The sequence below is a fragment of the Caloenas nicobarica genome, chromosome 5, assembly GCF_036013445.1.
Source record: "Caloenas nicobarica isolate bCalNic1 chromosome 5, bCalNic1.hap1, whole genome shotgun sequence".
Taxonomy (NCBI): domain Eukaryota; kingdom Metazoa; phylum Chordata; class Aves; order Columbiformes; family Columbidae; genus Caloenas; species Caloenas nicobarica.
This window is the reverse complement of record NC_088249.1, coordinates 5327774-5346907: the sequence shown is the minus strand read 5'-3', so window position 1 is coordinate 5346907 and position 19134 is coordinate 5327774. Positions and strand designations below refer to the sequence as shown.

Genomic DNA, 19134 nt, shown 5'->3' with positions numbered 1-19134 from the left:
GAGCAGGGTTTGCAGCAAAGTTTGTGGAACTACTGCTGAGAGCAGTTAGGTTTTCCACCTGTAATGTGTACAACCACCTGGCAGCAGAGCGGTTCCTTCCGCCTACATGTGAACCCATCTGGCACATATCTTTAAAGACCTCATGTTCAAAAGAGGTGTCCTACCCAGCATAGTATTCCTTTTTGGGGACAGAAACTAATTTCAGATTTAGAACAGAGGGAGTATAAAAGATGCCTTGACATGTGCCTTGGGCAGGAAGGGTGCTACGGTCTGAGATGTTTACTGGCCTCTGCCGTAAAGAGGGGATGAAAGAAACACTATATAAATACAATGACCTAAATATTGCCAAACTGTGTGTGATAAATATCTAGATAGAAAGAGGCAGGCAGCTTTCATGTGTTTGCTCTAGCTACTGTAAGGGGTACAATTCCTGCTAAAGACAATCGAAAACCAAAAGATGTAGATTAAAATCCTAAGGACCCATGAAGGATGAGTATGATATCATGAGATGACCAAATGCTGCTTGAAAAAGCACAATCCTATCAGAGGGAAAGTAAACGCCAGTAGAGCCGCTTCAGCCTACCAAATGCTCCGGGAGATGTCCGAGTCGCGTTTCTCCCCACCGATTGTCCACGCAATGAAAACAGTCCTGTTGAAGCAGTCAGCTAGCTGAAGTTTGCCTTAGTGGGAGAAGGGCAGCATCATAACCTGGAAGAGGGGTGATACAGGGTGATATTTACTCAGTGCATCCTCAGGGATATGCACATCCTCAGTACATTCTCCACCAGATGTTCCCTTGTCCAGGCATGCTGCAGCTCCTCATGGTTGCAGGGGTCTCTCGCCAGCACCTCCTCCACGATGCCCAGGTCGAGGTGGAAGGCATGGCCAAGGGCAGGATGCAGGGGCACAAGCAGGTGGTAGAAAGCATCGTTCTCATGAGGATTCCAGCCTTAAAAAGTGCCGCCCGCCTCAATGACTGGCTGCAGCACGAGGAAGAAACTATGGAAGAAGAGCAATCTGAAAACATGGAGGAAGTCACCGCTACTTCCTCTGCCACCTGGCACTTGCTGGCCATGTTCTGCACTGGCTACTGAATGTGCTTTTCAAAAACCATGCCCAAATCACTATCATGACAGGGATCTTCTTCACTTGCTTCTTCCTCCTGCTTCTCAACCCTGCCTCCCCTTCCTCCTCCTGTGCTGTGTTGCTACTGGGTCTCTCCTCCTCACTGATGCTGACATACGCATAGGTCCTTTTCTGTAGCTGCCAGCAGAGCCCAAAGAGCAGAGAAGGACTAGACCTGCCACTGCTGCAAGGCAGAAAAGCACTGTGCTCCCAAGGCCACACCACTGTGCTCCTGCATTGTCTGCTCCATCTGGTCCACTGGATGAACCATCTTCCGGAGGCTGACAAGTTATTCTCATTGCCCCGATGAAGAAACATGGACGGAAAGAGGAGTCTGATTTACAGAATCAGAGAGACCACAGCCCACCACATCAGCTCTTCTGCAAAATGCTCCCTGACTCTGTGGCAGCTGGGCAGTTAGCACCCTATGCCCACGATCCCCACAAAAGTGACGCAAACACTCCCAACACAACGTTTATTCAAACACAACCCTTATTGGCAACTTTGCACATGGTACAGCTCCCAGAAGGAATGGCATGGAATGGACACTGTCGAAGAGAGAGGGCAGTTGCTGTCCGGGTGGTAACAGAGTCCCTGTCACAAGCCTCCTCGCGATGGCCTCTTCAGCTGCATCAGGTCCCTCTCCCCAGCGTGTGCTTTTGCTGGGGAGGAAAGGTGCGGCACCAGTTCCCGCTGCCAACTGATCAGCGTGTTCCGCGTGTCCAGCGTGCTGGGTTCTGTGGCACCAGCTCCCTGGGGACTGTCTGGGGAGGGCAGAGTGTCCCCCAGACCCCAGAGGACACACAGAGGCACATGGAGCGGTGCCTCTCGCTTGGTCCCTGCCCCGCCAGAGCTCCCAGCAAGAGTATCTGGGCCAATGTGAAATCGCCACCGTGGCCGTGAGAGTGAGAGGGGAAAGCAGGGTGAAAATCTTCTTTGTCATCACAGGCTGCTGCGCTGGGGAGACCATCAAGAGGGGAACGCTGCCACTCTTGGCAGAGGGCTGCTGCGCAGGGTGTTCATTTTCCTTTGTGTGCCCTGCCTTCTCCTCTTTTTTTTCTGCCTGGAAGATACGCTTGCCTGCCAGTAGCTGTGACCTCCACAAACACAGCTCTGTGCAGGAAGACCTCTTTCAGCGTCCGCGGAGAAGCAGTCTATCAAGACGACTTAGCAGCTCGTCAAACTCAATCTGTGCCCTCTCATGGGCATCAGGATCCTGCACCAGGTGCTGGAAGAGGTTGAGCGGTTCAGCCATTCGCAATTCAAGGGGCAAGGTGATCTCCTCAGGCACGTTCTCGTTGCCAATGAAGAAGTGGTTGAGGCATTTCTTCTCCAGGCAGCTCTGCAGGTATCCCATGATGTCCTCCAGTCGCCGCAAGAAACGCCTCCTGTGCCAGTGTGACAGGGGCTTGGTGGTCAGCAGGTGCATCACAACTGTCTTCAAGGTATAGGTGGAAAAGTCTCTGCCCAGCAGGCTGCGGACACAGAGCTGCAGGCATCTGAGGTGGAAGCTGTCGGGCTGTGCCTGGCTGGCAATATGCCTGAAGAACTTCATCTCTGCCACAGCGCAGCTCTCTGGCCACATCGTGCTTGGGGTGTAGGCAGCCTCTGTATACTGGCTGCTCAGGAAGATGTCAGAGTCACCTTCCTGCACCCCAAAGAGCAACTCAATTAAAATCCTTTTCTCCTGGCCTTGTGTCACATAGAATTTGCAGGAGCGGTCAGAGGGCAGCACTGTTAGGCGCTGTTTGGCTGAAAGAGGCAGAACCCTCCAGGAACATCTCACGAACATCTGGAAATAGTGAGCAGTTTTCTGCACATCTAGGTAGGAGTCAGTGCAGAGGTCCTGTAGGATGCTGGGGCCCTCGTTCCTCCTCTGCTCCTCCTCGGGGTCGTGGAGGAAGCAACGTGTCTCTCCTGCTGGCTGCTCCATCCCACAGGTGCACACCAACTCCACGCGGATGCGAAAGTTCCTCATGGGCCACATGCGGCCCGGCTCCAGGTGGAAGATGTGTCCACGGGGGGGCTTCAGGGGCACAAGCAGGCGGTAGGTGATGTCTTCCTCACGGGGACTCCAACCTTCGAAAGCGCTGCCTACCTCGATGGCTTTTTCCAGCACTGGGAAACTACTATCTGACAAGACATTCTGGAGGACAAAGATGAGCATTTCCATAATGTCCCTCACAGTCTGGCAATCTCTGTCACGATTCTGAAGTCGTCTCTGTATGTGATCCTCAAAAAACCTTCTCGGGTCATCTGCATCATCATCCTCTTCTTCGTCTTCCTCCTCCTCCACGTCGCTGTCAGAGCTCTCCTCTTCTCTCTCTGGCTCACGGCTCCGTTTCCTGAGCCACCAGCAGAGCCCGAAGAGCAGGACCAGGACTCCAGCAATGGCCCAGAACTGCCAGTGCTGCAAGGCAGAGAGGAGCAGGGATGCCCAGGGAATGCTACTCTGCTCCTGGCTCCTCTCCTCTACCTCCTGCCACAGCCGAGTCATCTCCCGGTTCAGCATCTCCGCACGCTGCTCCATGCGCTCACGCGTCTCCTCATCCAGTTCATCGCCGACTGGCTGCACGTTCAGGGTAAGAATTTGCCAAACCCCGAAGAAAATGTCCATGATAGCCATGGCCTGCAGGAGAAGGGAGAGAAGGGGCTCAGTGTGGCTGGGTGGGAGGGAGGGGGCTGGCGGCAGGGGCGCGGGGCTGGGGGATGCAGGGAGCTGGGGCAGGTAGGAGCGGGGCCGAGGCAGCTGGGAGGCAGCAAGGGCTGCCCCAGCCCCGGCGGCGGCAGCTCCGTGCCCTGGCCAAGGTGCTCCCGCGAGTGGTCGGGCCCTCCATGCGGGGCGAGAACCCACCCCCGGGGGCCGCGTTTTTGTCCCGGCCCCCGTTAAGCCCGGCCTCCCCACACCTTCGCACTCACCGCTGGCCCAGGCCGGACTGGGGCAGCACTGCTGCTGGTGCCCCTTGTATACCGCCCCGTGGGGACTCGTCCCTTCTGATGTCACAGGCGCCAGAGCGCGTCACAGGCACGACCGCCGGCCAGCCCTGCCCATGCGCCCCACCTTGGCTCAGCCACTCACAGCTCCCCCCCGGCAGCCAAAGCCCGACCCCGACAATGTACAGACCCATCTAGCTGGACAGGCTTCCCAGGGTTCTGTTTACAAAGCAGACAGAAGCCCCCCATACCCTTCCCAATTGTAAAACAGGGTGACGTGACCCATGGATGCTTTGCTCCCTGAGATCCGATCCCCATAAGATATAGATTAAAATACTAAGGACCCATGAAGGATGGTATCATGAGATGACCAAATGCTGCTTGGAAAAGCACAATCCTATCAGAGAGAAAGTAAACACCAGTAAAGACGCCTCGGCCTACCAAATGCTCCGGGAGATGTCCGAGTTGCCTTTCTCCCCACTGATTGTCCACACCATGAAAACAGTCCTGTTGAAGCAGTCAGCTAGCTGAAGTTTGCCTTAGTGGGAGAAGGGCAGCATCATAACCTGGAAGAGGGGTGATACAGGGTGATATTTACTCAGTGCATCCTCAGGGATATGCACATCCTCAGTACATTCTCCACCAGATGTTCCCTTGTCCAGGCATGCTGCAGCTCCTCATGGTTGCAGGGGTCTCTCGCCAGCACCTCCTCCACGATGCCCAGGTCGAGGTGGAAGGCATGGCCAAGGGCAGGATGCAGGGGCACAAGCAGGTGGTAGAAAGCATCGTTCTCACGAGGATTCCAGCCTTAAAAAGTGCCGCCCGCCTCAATGACTGGCTGCAGCACGGGGAAGAAACTATGGAAGAAGAGCAATCTGAAAACATGGAGGAAGTCACCGCTACTTCCTCTGCCACCTGGCACTTGCTGGCCATGTTCTGCACGGGCTACTGAATGTGCTTTTCAAAAACCATGCCCAAATCACCATTATTACAGGGATCTTCTTCACTTGCTTCTTCCTCCTGCTTCTCAGCCCTGCCTCCTCTTCCTCCTCCTGCGCTGTCTTGCTACCGGATCTCTCCTCCTCACTGATGCTGACATACGCACAGGTCCTTTTCTGTAGCTGCCAGCAGAGCCCAAAGAGCAGGAGAAGGACTAGACCTGCCACTGCTGCAAGGCAGAAAAGCACAGTGCTCCCAAGGCCACACCACTGTGCTTCTGCATCCTCTGCTCCATCTGCTCCACTGGATGAACCATCTTCAGGAGGCTGATGAGTTTTTCCCATTGCCCCGATGAAGAAGCATAGATGGAAGGACGAGCCTGATTTACAGAATCAGAGAGACCACAGCCCACCGCATCAGCTCTTCTGCAAAATGCTCCCTGACTCTGTGGCAGCTGGGCAGTCAGCACCCTATGCCCACGATCCCCACAAAAGTGACGCAAACACTCCCAACACAACGTTTATTCAAACACAACCCTTATTGGCAACTTTGCACATGGTACAGCTCCCAGAAGGAATGGCATGGAATGGACACTGTCGAAGAGAGAGGGCAGTTGCTGTCCGGGTGGTAACAGAGTCCCTGTCACAAGCCTCCTCGCGATGGCCTCTTCAGCTGCATCAGGTCCCTCTCCCCAGCGTGTGCTTTTGCTTGGGAGGAAAGGTGCGGCACCAGTTCCCGCTGCCGACTGATCAGCGTGTTCCGCGTGTCCAGCGTGCTGGGTTCTGTGGCACCAGCTCCCTGGGGACTGTCTGGGGAGGGCAGAGTGTCCCCCAGACCCCAGAGGACACACAGAGGCACATGGAGCGGTGCCTCTCGCTTGGTCCCTGCCCCGCCAGAGCTCCCAGCAAGAGTATCTGGGCCAATGTGAAATCGTCACCGTGGCCGTGAGAGTGAGAGGGGAAAGCAGGGTGAAAATCCTCTTTGTCATCACAGGCTGCTGCGCTGGGGAGACCATCAAGAGGGGAACGCTGCCACTCTTGGCAGAGGGCTGCTGCGCAGGGTGTTCACTTTCCTTTGTGTGCCCTGCCTTCTCCTCTTTTTTTTCTGCCTGGAAGATACGCTTGCCTGCCAGTAGCTGTGACCTCCACAAACACAGCTCTGTGCAGGAAGACCTCTTTCAGCGTCCGCGGAGAAGCAGTCTATCAAGACGACTTAGCAGCTCGTCAAACTCAATCTGTGCCCTCTCATGGGCATCAGGATCCTGCACCAGGTGCTGGAAGAGGTTGAGCGGTTCAGCCATTCGCAATTCAAGGGGCAAGGTGATCTCCTCAGGCACGTTCTCGTTGCCAATGAAGAAGTGGTTGAGGCATTTCTTCTCCAGGCAGCTCTGCAGGTATCCCATGATGTCCTCCAGTCGCCGCAAGAAACGCCTCCTGTGCCAGTGTGACAGGGGCTTGGTGGTCAGCAGGTGCATCACAACTGTCTTCAAGGTATAGGTGGAAAAGTCTCTGCCCAGCAGGCTGCGGACACAGAGCTGCAGGCATCTGAGGTGGAAGCTGTCGGGCTGTGCCTGGCTGGCAATATGCCTGAAGAACTTCATCTCTGCCACAGCGCAGCTCTCTGGCCACATCGTGCTTGGGGTGTAGGCAGCCTCTGTATACTGGCTGCTCAGGAAGATGTCAGAGTCACCTTCCTGCACCCCAAAGAGCAACTCAATTAAAATCCTTTTCTCCTGGCCTTGTGTCACATAGAATTTGCAGGAGCGGTCAGAGGGCAGCACTGTTAGGCGCTGTTTGGCTGAAAGAGGCAGAACCCTCCAGGAACATCTCACGAACATCTGGAAATAGTGAGCAGTTTTCTGCACATCTAGGTAGGAGTCAGTGCAGAGGTCCTGTAGGATGCTGGGGCCCTCGTTCCTCCTCTGCTCCTCCTCGGGGTCGTGGAGGAAGCAACGTGTCTCTCCTGCTGGCTGCTCCATCCCACAGGTGCACACCAACTCCACGCGGATGCGAAAGTTCCTCATGGGCCACATGCGGCCCGGCTCCAGGTGGAAGATGTGTCCACGGGGGGGCTTCAGGGGCACAAGCAGGCGGTAGGTGATGTCTTCCTCACGGGGACTCCAACCTTCGAAAGCGCTGCCTACCTCGATGGCTTTTTCCAGCACTGGGAAACTACTATCTGACAAGACATTCTGGAGGACAAAGATGAGCATTTCCATAATGTCCCTCACAGTCTGGCAATCTCTGTCACGATTCTGAAGTCGTCTCTGTATGTGATCCTCAAAAAACCTTCTCGGGTCATCTGCATCATCATCCTCTTCTTCGTCTTCCTCCTCCTCCACGTCGCTGTCAGAGCTCTCCTCTTCTCTCTCTGGCTCACGGCTCCGTTTCCTGAGCCACCAGCAGAGCCCGAAGAGCAGGACCAGGACTCCAGCAATGGCCCAGAACTGCCAGTGCTGCAAGGCAGAGAGGAGCAGGGATGCCCAGGGAATGCTACTCTGCTCCTGGCTCCTCTCCTCTACCTCCTGCCACAGCCGAGTCATCTCCCGGTTCAGCATCTCCGCACGCTGCTCCATGCGCTCACGCGTCTCCTCATCCAGTTCATCGCCGACTGGCTGCACGTTCAGGGTAAGAATTTGCCAAACCCCGAAGAAAATGTCCATGATAGCCATGGCCTGCAGGAGAAGGGAGAGAAGGGGCTCAGTGTGGCTGGGTGGGAGGGAGGGGGCTGGCGGCAGGGGCGCGGGGCTGGGGGATGCAGGGAGCTGGGGCAGGTAGGAGCGGGGCCGAGGCAGCTGGGAGGCAGCAAGGGCTGCCCCAGCCCCGGCGGCGGCAGCTCCGTGCCCTGGCCAAGGTGCTCCCGCGAGTGGTCGGGCCCTCCATGCGGGGCGAGAACCCACCCCCGGGGGCCGCGTTTTTGTCCCGGCCCCCGTTAAGCCCGGCCTCCCCACACCTTCGCACTCACCGCTGGCCCAGGCCGGACTGGGGCAGCACTGCTGCTGGTGCCCCTTGTATACCGCCCCGTGGGGACTCGTCCCTTCTGATGTCACAGGCGCCAGAGCGCGTCACAGGCACGACCGCCGGCCAGCCCTGCCCATGCGCCCCACCTTGGCTCAGCCACTCACAGCTCCCCCCCGGCAGCCAAAGCCCGACCCCGACAATGTACAGACCCATCTAGCTGGACAGGCTTCCCAGGGTTCTGTTTACAAAGCAGACAGAAGCCCCCCATACCCTTCCCAATTGTAAAACAGGGTGACGTGACCCATGAATGCTTTGCTCCCTGAGATCCGATCCCCATAAGATATAGATTAAAATACTAAGGACCCATGAAGGATGGTATCATGAGATGACCAAATGCTGCTTGGAAAAGCACAATCCTATCAGAGAGAAAGTAAACACCAGTAAAGACGCCTCGGCCTACCAAATGCTCCGGGAGATGTCCGAGTTGCCTTTCTCCCCACTGATTGTCCACACCATGAAAACAGTCCTGTTGAAGCAGTCAGCTAGCTGAAGTTTGCCTTAGTGGGAGAAGGGCAGCATCATAACCTGGAAGAGGGGTGATACAGGGTGATATTTACTCAGTGCATCCTCAGGGATATGCACATCCTCAGTACATTCTCCACCAGATGTTCCCTTGTCCAGGCATGCTGCAGCTCCTCATGGTTGCAGGGGTCTCTCGCCAGCACCTCCTCCACGATGCCCAGGTCGAGGTGGAAGGCATGGCCAAGGGCAGGATGCAGGGGCACAAGCAGGTGGTAGAAAGCATCGTTCTCACGAGGATTCCAGCCTTAAAAAGTGCCGCCCGCCTCAATGACTGGCTGCAGCACGGGGAAGAAACTATGGAAGAAGAGCAATCTGAAAACATGGAGGAAGTCACCGCTACTTCCTCTGCCACCTGGCACTTGCTGGCCATGTTCTGCACGGGCTACTGAATGTGCTTTTCAAAAACCATGCCCAAATCACCATTATTACAGGGATCTTCTTCACTTGCTTCTTCCTCCTGCTTCTCAGCCCTGCCTCCTCTTCCTCCTCCTGCGCTGTCTTGCTACCGGATCTCTCCTCCTCACTGATGCTGACATACGCACAGGTCCTTTTCTGTAGCTGCCAGCAGAGCCCAAAGAGCAGGAGAAGGACTAGACCTGCCACTGCTGCAAGGCAGAAAAGCACAGTGCTCCCAAGGCCACACCACTGTGCTTCTGCATCCTCTGCTCCATCTGCTCCACTGGATGAACCATCTTCAGGAGGCTGATGAGTTTTTCCCATTGCCCCGATGAAGAAGCATAGATGGAAGGACGAGCCTGATTTACAGAATCAGAGAGACCACAGCCCACCGCATCAGCTCTTCTGCAAAATGCTCCCTGACTCTGTGGCAGCTGGGCAGTCAGCACCCTATGCCCACGATCCCCACAAAAGTGACGCAAACACTCCCAACACAACGTTTATTCAAACACAACCCTTATTGGCAACTTTGCACATGGTACAGCTCCCAGAAGGAATGGCATGGAATGGACACTGTCGAAGAGAGAGGGCAGTTGCTGTCCGGGTGGTAACAGAGTCCCTGTCACAAGCCTCCTCGCGATGGCCTCTTCAGCTGCATCAGGTCCCTCTCCCCAGCGTGTGCTTTTGCTTGGGAGGAAAGGTGCGGCACCAGTTCCCGCTGCCGACTGATCAGCGTGTTCCGCGTGTCCAGCGTGCTGGGTTCTGTGGCACCAGCTCCCTGGGGACTGTCTGGGGAGGGCAGAGTGTCCCCCAGACCCCAGAGGACACACAGAGGCACATGGAGCGGTGCCTCTCGCTTGGTCCCTGCCCCGCCAGAGCTCCCAGCAAGAGTATCTGGGCCAATGTGAAATCGTCACCGTGGCCGTGAGAGTGAGAGGGGAAAGCAGGGTGAAAATCCTCTTTGTCATCACAGGCTGCTGCGCTGGGGAGACCATCAAGAGGGGAATGCTGCCACTCTTGGCAGAGGGCTGCTGCGCAGGGTGTTCACTTTCCTTTGTGTGCCCTGCCTTCTCCTCTTTTTTTTCTGCCTGGAAGATACGCTTGCCTGCCAGTAGCTGTGACCTCCACAAACACAGCTCTGTGCAGGAAGACCTCTTTCAGCGTCCGCGGAGAAGCAGTCTATCAAGACGACTTAGCAGCTCGTCAAACTCAATCTGTGCCCTCTCATGGGCATCAGGATCCTGCACCAGGTGCTGGAAGAGGTTGAGCGGTTCAGCCATTCGCGATTCAAGGGGCAAGGTGATCTCCTCAGGCACGTTCTCGTTGCCAATGAAGAAGTGGTTGAGGCATTTCTTCTCCAGGCAGCTCTGCAGGTACGCCATGATGTCCTCCAGTCGCCGCAAGAAACGCCTCCTGTGCCAGTGTGACAGGGGCTTGGTGGTCATCAGGTGCATCACAACTGTCTTCAAGGTATAGGTGGAAAAGTCTCTGCCCAGCAGGCTGCGGACGCAGAGCTGCAGGCATCTGAAGTGGAAGCTGTCGGGCTGTGCCTGGCTGGCAATATGCCTGAAGAACTTCATCTCTGCCACAGCGCAGCTCTCTGGCCACATCGTGCTTGGGGTGTAGGCAGCCTCTGTATACTGGCTGCTCAGGAAGATGTCAGAGTCACCTTCCTGCACCCCAAAGAGCAACTCAATTAAAATCCTTTTCTCCTGGCCTTGTGTCACATAGAATTTGCAGGAGCGGTCAGAGGGCAGCACTGTTAGGTGCTGTTTGGCTGGAAGAGGCAGAACCCTCCAGGAACATCTCACGAACATCTGGAAATAGTGAGCAGTTTTCTGCACATCTAGGTAGGAGTCAGTGCAGAGGTCCTGTAGGATGCTGGGGCCCTCGTTCCTCCTCTGCTCCTCCTCGGGGTCGTGGAGGAAGCAACGTGTCTCTCCTGCTGGCTGCTCCATCCCACAGGTACACACCAACTCCACGCGGATGCGAAAGTTCCTCATGGGCGACACGGGGCCCGGCTCCAGGTGGAAGATGTGTCCACGGGGGGGCTTCAGGGGCACAAGCAGGCGGTAGGTGATGTCTTCCTCACGGGGACTCCAACCTTCGAAAGCGCTGCCTACCTCGATGGCTTTTTCCAGCACTGGGAAACTACTATCTGACAAGACATTCTGGAGGACAAAGATGAGCGTTTCCATAATGTCCCTCACAGTCTGGCAATCTCTGTCACGGTTCTGAAGTCGTCTCTGTATGTGATCCTCAAAAAACCTTCTCGGGTCATCTGCATCATCATCCTCTTCTTTGTCTTCCTCCTCCTCCACATGGCTGTCAGAGCTCTCCTCCTCTCTCTCTGGCTCACGGCTCCGTTTCCTGAGCCACCAGCAGAGCCCGAAGAGCAGGAGCAGGACTCCAGCAATGGCCCAGAACTGCCAGTGCTGCAAGGCAGAGAGGAGCAGGGATGCCCAGGGAATGCTGCTCTGCTCCTGGCTCCTCTCCTCTACCTCCTGCCACAGGCGAGTCATCTCCCGGTTCAGCATCTCCGCACGCTGCTCCATGCGCTCGCGCGTCTCCTCATCCAGCTCATCGCCAACTGGCTGCACGTTCAGGGTAAGAATTTGCCAGACCCCGAAGAAAATGTCCATGATAGCCATGGCCTGCAATAGAAGGGAGAGGGGCTGGATCTATGGGCCAAGGCCAACTGTATGAGGTTCAACAAGGCCGAGTTTGGGTCCTGCGCTTAGGTCATATCCACCTCATGCAACACTATAGGCTCAGGAAAGAGTGGCTGGAAAGCTGCCCAGCAGAAAAGGACATTGACAGCTAGGTGAATATGAGCCAGGAGTGTGTCCAGGTGGCCAAGATGGCCAACATTGTCCTGGCTTGTATCAGCAATATGGTGGCCAGCAGGACGAGGGAAGTAATCATCCCCCTGTACTCGGCACTGCTGAAGTTGCACCTTGAACTCTGGGGTCAGTTTTGGGCCCCCCACTACAGGAAAGACCTTGAGGTGCTGGAGCGAGTTCAGAGAAGGGCAATGAAGATGGTGAAGGGTCTGGAGCACAAGCGTGGTGGGGAGCGGCTGAGAGACCTGGGGGGGTTCTGCCTGGAGAAAAGGAGGCTGAGGGGAGACCTTATTGCTCTCTACAACTACCTGAAAGGAGGTTGTGGTGACGGGGTGGTTGGTCTCTTTTGCCAGGTAACAAGTGATAGGAAGAGAGGAAATGGCCTCAAGTTTCTCCAGAGGAGGTTTAGGTGGGGTATTAGGAAAAAGTTCTGCATTGAAAGGGTTAACGAGCATTCAAAGAAGATACCCAGGGAAGTGCTTGAGGCACTGTGGCTGGAGGTACCGAAAACATGTGTAGATGTGGCAATTAGGGACATAGTTTAATGGTGGTTTTGGCAGTATAGGTTTGCAGCTGGACTCAAAGAACTTAAGGGTCTTTTCCAACTTAAATGCTTCTATGACTGTGTGATTTAACTTGAAGCTTGCCTGGTGCAGAGTCAGGGGTTGGCCTAGATGGTCCCTGTGTGCCCCTTCTAACCACAGGTTGGACCAGATGATCTGTGTGGTCCCTTCCAAACTGGTTTTCTGATTCTGAAGAGAAGCTGCTAATCCAGCGAGACCTAGACAGACTGGAGACTTGGGCGGGGAAAAATTTAATGAAACATAACAATGGCAAGTGCAGAGTCTTGCATCTGGGTAGGAACAACCCCAGGTTGCAGTATAAGCTGGGGAATAACCTATTAGAGAGCAGTGTAGGGGAAAGGGACCTGGGGGTCCTGGTGGACAGCAGGATGACCATGAGCCAGCACTGTGCCCTTGTGGCCAGAAAGGTCAATGGTACCTGGCGTATATTAGAAGGGGGGTGGTTAGAACATTGAGAGAGGTTCTCCTGCCCCTCTCTGCCCTGGTGAGACCTCATCTGGAATATTGTGTCCAGTTCTGAGCCCCTCAGTTCAAGAAGGACAGGAAACTGCTGGAGAGAGTCCAGCGCAGGGCAACAAAGATGGGTGAGTGTCACAAGGATGGAGCCAGGCTCTTCTCGGTGACAACCAATGGTAAGACAAGGGGTAATGGGTTCAAAGTGGAACACAAGAGGTTCCACTTAAATTTGAGAAGCAACTTCTTCACAGTGAGGCTAACAGAACACTGGAACAGGCTACCCAGAGGGGTTGTGGAGTCTCCTTCTCGGGAGACATTCAAAACCCGCCTGAACACGATCCTGTGTAGTCTCATCTGGGTGTTCCTGCTCTGGCAGGGGGATTGGACTGGATGACCTTTTGAGGTCCCTTCCAGTCCCTGACATTCTGTGATTCTGTGAAATTAATGTACACTGTGATTAAGTTACAAAAGACGTATCCATCATTAGCCAATTGTCATGATAAATGCTTTCTGATCACCTGTAAAATGAGGGGATATTTTTCAAGTTTTAGATCCTTCTGCATGACAAGAGGGAGACAGAAGATTAAGTAATACATTGTTTAGAAGTGGAGTGCTTTGCTTATTTTTAACTAATAATTAATAGATGTATTGTAAGTAAGAAACTAAAGAATTATAACTAACATCATCAATTATTTTTTAGTATAGATGTATTGTGTGTCAAAATTTCCAAAAATTGTAATGCATACGGAATAATTATCTGAACATAAGCAACGCAAGAGTGTCCAGTCTTTGAAGCACATAAGTAGGATGATCCCCAGTGCTGAGAAATCAAACAATGCCTGCTTAACAGTATAATTGACTCAACTGTTAAGTTTATTTCTTCATTTCAATTCCATGTATTGTTTTCCTCTGTATCCATCAATAATCCCCTCCCAAAACAGCAGTTCTTTTAAGTCTACTCAAGTGTTAAGAAGAATCTACACCAATGCAGAAAGCCCACAGGAGCTCTGCCGCCTGTCTGAGCTTGTCCCTCTTGCAACAGGATCATGAGCAGGGTTTGCAGCAAAGTTTGTGGAACTACTGCTGAGAGCAGTTAGGTTTTCCACCTGTAATGTGTACAACCACCTGGCAGCAGAGCGGTTCCTTCCGCCTACATGTGAACCCATCTGGCACATATCTTTAAAGACCTCATGTTCAAAAGAGGTGTCCTACCCAGCATAGTATTCCTTTTTGGGGACAGAAACTAATTTCAGAGTTAGAACAGAGGGAGTATAAAGATGCCTTGACATGTGCCTTGGGCAGGAAGGGTGCTACGGTCTGTGATGTTTACTGGCCTCTGCCGTAAAGAGGGGATAAAAGAAACACTATATAAATACAATGACCTAAATATTGCCAAACTGTGTGTGATAAATATCTAGATAGAAAGAGGCAGGCAGCTTTCATGTGTTTGCTCTAGCTACTGTAAGGGGTACAATTCCTGCTAAAGACAATCGAAAACCAAAAGATGTAGATTAAAATCCTAAGGACCCATGAAGGATGAGTATGATATCATGAGATGATCAAATGCTGCTTGAAAAAGCACAATCCTATCAGAGGGAAAGTAAACGCCAGTAAAGCCGCTTCAGCCTACCAAATGCTCCGGGAGATGTCCGAGTCGCGTTTCTCCCCACTGATTGTCCACACCATGAAAACAGTCCTGTTGAAGCAGTCAGCTAGCTGAAGTTTGCCTTAGTGGGAGAAGGGCAGCATCATAACCTGGAAGAGGGGTGATACAGGGTGATATTTACTCAGCGCATCCTCAGGGATATGCACATCCTCAGTACGTTCTCCACCAGATGTTCCCTTGTCCAGGCATGCTGCAGCTCCTCATGGTTGCAGGGGTCTCTCGCCAGCACCTCCTCCACGATGCCCAGGTCGAGGTGGAAGGCATGGCCAAGGGCAGGATGCAGGGGCACAAGCAGGTGGTAGAAAGAATCGTTCTCATGAGGATTCCAGCCTTAAAAAGTGCCGCCCGCCTCAATGACTGGCTGCAGCACGGGGAAGAAACTATGGAAGAAGAGCAATCTGAAAACATGGAGGAAGTCACCGCTACTTCCTCTGCCACCTGCCTCTTGCTGGCCACGTTCTGCACTGGCTACTGAATGTGCTTTTCAAAAACCATGCCCAAATCACTATCATGACAGGGATCTTCTTCACTTGCTTCTTCCTCCTGCTTCTCAACCCTGCCTCCCCTTCCTCCTCCTGTGCTGTGTTGCTACTGGATCTCTCCTCCTCACTGATGCTGACATACGCATAGGTCCTTTTCTGTAGCTGCCAGCAGAGCCCAAAGAGCAGAGAAGGACTAGACCTGCCACTGCTGCAAGGCAGAAAAGCACTGTGCTCCCAAGGCCACACCACTGTGCTCCTGCGTCCTCTGTTCCATCTGCTCCACTGGATGAACCATCTACCGGAGGCTGATGAGTTATTCTCATTGCCCCGATGAAGAAGCATAGATGGAAGGAGGAGTATGATTTACAGAATCAGAGAGACCACAGCCCACCGCATCAGCTCTTCTGCAAAATGCTCCCTGACTCTGTGGCAGCTGGGCAGTCAGCGCCCTATGCCCACGATCCCCACAAAAGTGATGCAAACACTCCCAACACAACGTTTATTCAAACACAACCCTTATTGGCAACTTTGCACATGGTACAGCTCCCAGAAGGAATGGCATGGAATGGACACTGTCGAAGAGAGAGGGCAGTTGCTGTCCGGGTGGTAACAGAGTCCCTGTCACAAGCCTCCTCGCGATGGCCTCTTCAGCTGCATGGTGTCCCTCTCCCCAGCGTGTGCTTTTGCTTGGGAGGAAAGGTGCGGCACCAGTTCCCGCTGCCGACTGATCAGCGTGTTTCCCGTGTCCAGCGTGCTCAGTTCTGTGGCACCAGCTCCCTGGGGACTGTCTGGGGTGGGCAGAGTGTCCCCCAGACCCCAGAGGACACACAGAGGCACATGGAGCGGTGCCTCTCGCTTGGTCCCTGCCCCGCCAGAGCTCCCAGCAAGAGTATCTGGGCCAATGTGGAATCGCCACCCTGGCCGTGAGAGTGAGAGGGGAAAGCAGGGTGAAAATCCTCTTTGTCATCACAGGCTGCTACGCTGGGGAGACCATCAAGAGGGGAACGCTGCCATTCCTGGCAGAGGGCTGCTGCGCAGGATGTTCACTTTCCTTTGTGTGCCCTGCATTCTCCCCTCTTTTTTTCTTCCTGGAAGACACAGTCGCCTGCCAGTAGCTGTGACCTCCACAAACACAGCTCTGTGCAGGAAGACCTCTTTCAGCGTCCATGGAGAAGCAGTCTGCGAAGCCGACATCGCAGCACCAGATACTCAAGCCATGCGTCCTCATAGGCATCAGGATCCTGCAGCAGGTGCTGGAAGAGGTTGAGCGGTTCAGCCATTCGCGATTCAAGGGGCAAGATGATCTCCTCAGGCACGTTCTCGTTGCCAATGAAGAAGTGGTTGAGGCATTTCTTCTCCAGGCAGCTCTGCAGGTACCCCATGATGTCCTCCAGCTGCTCCAACAAAATATCCTCGCGCCAGTTTGACAGGGGCATGGTGGTCAGCAGGTGCATCACAACTGTCTTCAAGGTATGGGTGGAAAACTCTGTGCCCAGCAGGCTGCGGGCACAGAGCTGCAGGCATCTGAGGTGGAAGCTGTCAGGCTGTGCCTGGCTGGCAATATGCCTGAAGAACTTAATCTCTGCCACAGCGTAGCTCTCTGGCCACATCGTGCTTGGGGTGTAGGCAGCCTCTGTATACTGGCTGCTCAGGAAGATGTCTGAGTTGCCTTGCTGCACCCCAAACATCAACTCAATTAAGAGACTTTTCTCCCAGCCTTGTGTCACCCGGAATTTGCAGGAGCGGTTGGAGGGCAGCACTGTTAGGCGCTGTGTGGCTGACATAGGCAGATCCTTCCAGAAACGTCTCACCATCTTCTGGAACCTCTCAGCAGTTTTCTGCACATCTAGGTAGGAGTCAGTGCAGAGGTCGTGTAGGATGCTGGGGCCCTCATTCCTCCTCTGCTTCTCCTTGGGGTCATGGAGGAAGCAACGTGTCTCTCCTGCTGGCTGCTCCATCCCACAGGTACAGACCAACTCCACACGGATGCGAAAATTCCTCGTGGGCCACACGGGGCCCGGCTCCAGGTGGAAGATGTGTCCACGGGGGGGCTTCAGAGGCACAAGCAGGCAGTAGGGGATGTCTTCTTCATGGGGACTCCAACCTTCGAAGGCGCTGCCCACCTCAATGGCTTTTTCCAGCACTGGGTACCAAGTATTGAAGAAGACATTGTTGAAGAGAACGATGAATTTTCCCACCAGGTTCTTCACAGCCTCACAATCTCTGTCCCGGTTCTGAAGTCGTCTCTGTATGGGATCCTCAAAATATTTTCCTGGGTGATTTGCATCATCATCCTCTTCTTCCCATTCCCCCTCCTCTGCATCGCTGTCGGAGCTCTCCTCTTCTCTCTCTAACTCCCGGCTCCATTTCCTGAGCCACCAGCAGAGCCCAAAGAGCAGGAGCAGGACTCCAGCAATGGCCCAGCACTGCCAGTGCTGCAAGGCAGAGAGGAGCAGGGATGCCCAGGCAAAGCTGCTCTGCTCCTGGCTCCTCTCCTCCAGGATCCTCTGCTCCTGGCTCATCTCCTCTACCTCCTGCCACAGCCGAGTCATCTCCCGGTTCAGCATCTCTGCACGCTGCTCCATGCGCTCGCGCGTCTCCTCATCCAGCTCATCGCCGACTGGCTGCACGTTCAGGGTAAGAATTTGCCAAACCCCGAAGAAAATGTCCATGATAGCCATGGCCTGCAGGAGAAGGGAGAGAAGGGGCTCAGTGTGGCTGGGTGGGAGGGAGGGGGCTGGCGGCAGGGGCGTGGGGCTGGGGGCCGCAGGGAGCTGGGGCAGGTAGGAGCGGGGCCGAGTCAGCTGGGAGGCAGCAAGGGCTGCCCCAGCCCCAGCGGCGGCGGCTCCGTGCCCTGGCCAAGGTGCTCCCGCGAGTGACCAGGCCCTCCATGCAGGGTGAGAACCCAGCGCGGGGGGCAGCGTTTCTGCCCCGGCCCCCGTCCAGCCCGGCCTCCCCCCGCCTGCGCACTCACCGCTGGCCCAGGCCGGACTGGGGCAGTGCTGCTGCTGGCGCCCCTTATATACCGCCCCGTGGGGACTCGTCCCTTCTGATGTCACAGGCGCCAGAGTGCGTCACAGGCACCCCCGCCGGCCAGCCCTGCCCCTGCGCCCCACAGACAGCTGCCCCGGCATCCCGGTGAAGGCTGGGCCAGAGTTCATGTTCTTCACGGGCCCTTGCGTGGCACTTCACATTGGGTTTGTTGTCCTCTGCCTGCCCATGGCAATCTCATAGTCATAGAACATCCTGGGTTTGGAAGGTGCGCACAGGGACCATCTAGGCCAACCTCTGACTCTGCAACTGGGGAGAAGGACACCATGCAGCTGAAGATGCCAGCATGAGGAGGCTTGTGATAGGGACTCTGTTACCACCCGGACAGCAACTGCCCTCTCTCTTCGACAGCGTCCATTCCATTCCATTCCATTCCTTCTGGGAGCTGTACCATGTGCAAAGTTGCCAATAAGAGTTGTGTTTGAACAAACGTTGTGTTATGAGTATTTGCTTCACTTTTGTGGGGATCGTGGGCATAGGGTGCTGACTGCCCAGCTGGCACAAAGTCAGGGAGCATTTTGCAGAAAAGCTGATGTGGTGGGCTATGGTCTCTGATTCTGTATATCAGACTCCTCTTTCCATCTCTTTCCTCTTTCTTCATCGGGTCAATGGGAAAAACTCATCAGCCTCCGGAAGATGGTTCATCCAGTGGAGCAGATGGAGCAGAGGATGCAGGAGCACAGTGGTGTGGCCTTGGGAGCATAGTGCTTTTCTGCCTTGCAGCAGTGGCAGGTCTAGTCCTTCTCTGCTCTTTGGGCTCTGCTGGCAGCTGCAGAAAAGTACCTGTGCGTATGTCAGCATCAGTGAGGAGGAGAGATCCAGTATCAACACAGCGCAGGAGGAGGAAGAGGAGGCAGGGTTGAGAAGCAGGAGGAAGAAGCAAGTGAAGAAGATCCCTGTCATGATAGTGATTTGGGCATGGTTTTTTAAAAGCACATTCAGTAGCCAGTGCAGAACATGGCCAGCAAGTGCTAGGTGGCAGAGGAAGTAGCGGTGACTCCCTCCATGTTTTCAGATTGCTCTTCTTCAATAGTTTCTTCCTTTTGCTGCAGCCAGTCATTGAGGCGGGCGGCACTTTCTAAGGCTGGAATCCTCATGAGAACGATGCTTTCTACC

The 19134-nt window shown here is 54.5% G+C and overlaps 4 protein-coding genes across 4 annotated transcripts; all 4 read right to left on the bottom strand.

The window, feature by feature from the left end:
• Nucleotides 1-2257: 2257 nt before the first annotated feature.
• On the bottom strand, nucleotides 2258-3751 carry LOC135989566 (inositol 1,4,5-trisphosphate receptor-interacting protein-like 1). Its single transcript, XM_065636482.1, has one exon. It carries the CDS (start codon nucleotides 3749-3751, stop codon nucleotides 2258-2260), a length of 1494 nt encoding a protein of 497 aa, XP_065492554.1.
• Nucleotides 3752-6175: 2424 nt separating this feature from the next.
• On the bottom strand, nucleotides 6176-7669 carry LOC135989567 (inositol 1,4,5-trisphosphate receptor-interacting protein-like 1). The gene has a single exon (XM_065636483.1). It carries the CDS (start codon nucleotides 7667-7669, stop codon nucleotides 6176-6178), a length of 1494 nt encoding a protein of 497 aa, XP_065492555.1.
• Nucleotides 7670-10093: 2424 nt separating this feature from the next.
• LOC135989603 (inositol 1,4,5-trisphosphate receptor-interacting protein-like 1) lies at nucleotides 10094-11587 on the bottom strand. The gene has a single exon (XM_065636557.1). The coding sequence runs from the start codon at nucleotides 11585-11587 to the stop codon at nucleotides 10094-10096; it is 1494 nt and encodes a 497-aa protein (XP_065492629.1).
• Nucleotides 11588-16124: 4537 nt separating this feature from the next.
• On the bottom strand, nucleotides 16125-17648 carry LOC135989686 (inositol 1,4,5-trisphosphate receptor-interacting protein-like 1). The gene has a single exon (XM_065636693.1). The coding sequence runs from the start codon at nucleotides 17646-17648 to the stop codon at nucleotides 16125-16127; it is 1524 nt and encodes a 507-aa protein (XP_065492765.1).
• Between the last annotated feature and the right edge of the window lie 1486 nt (nucleotides 17649-19134).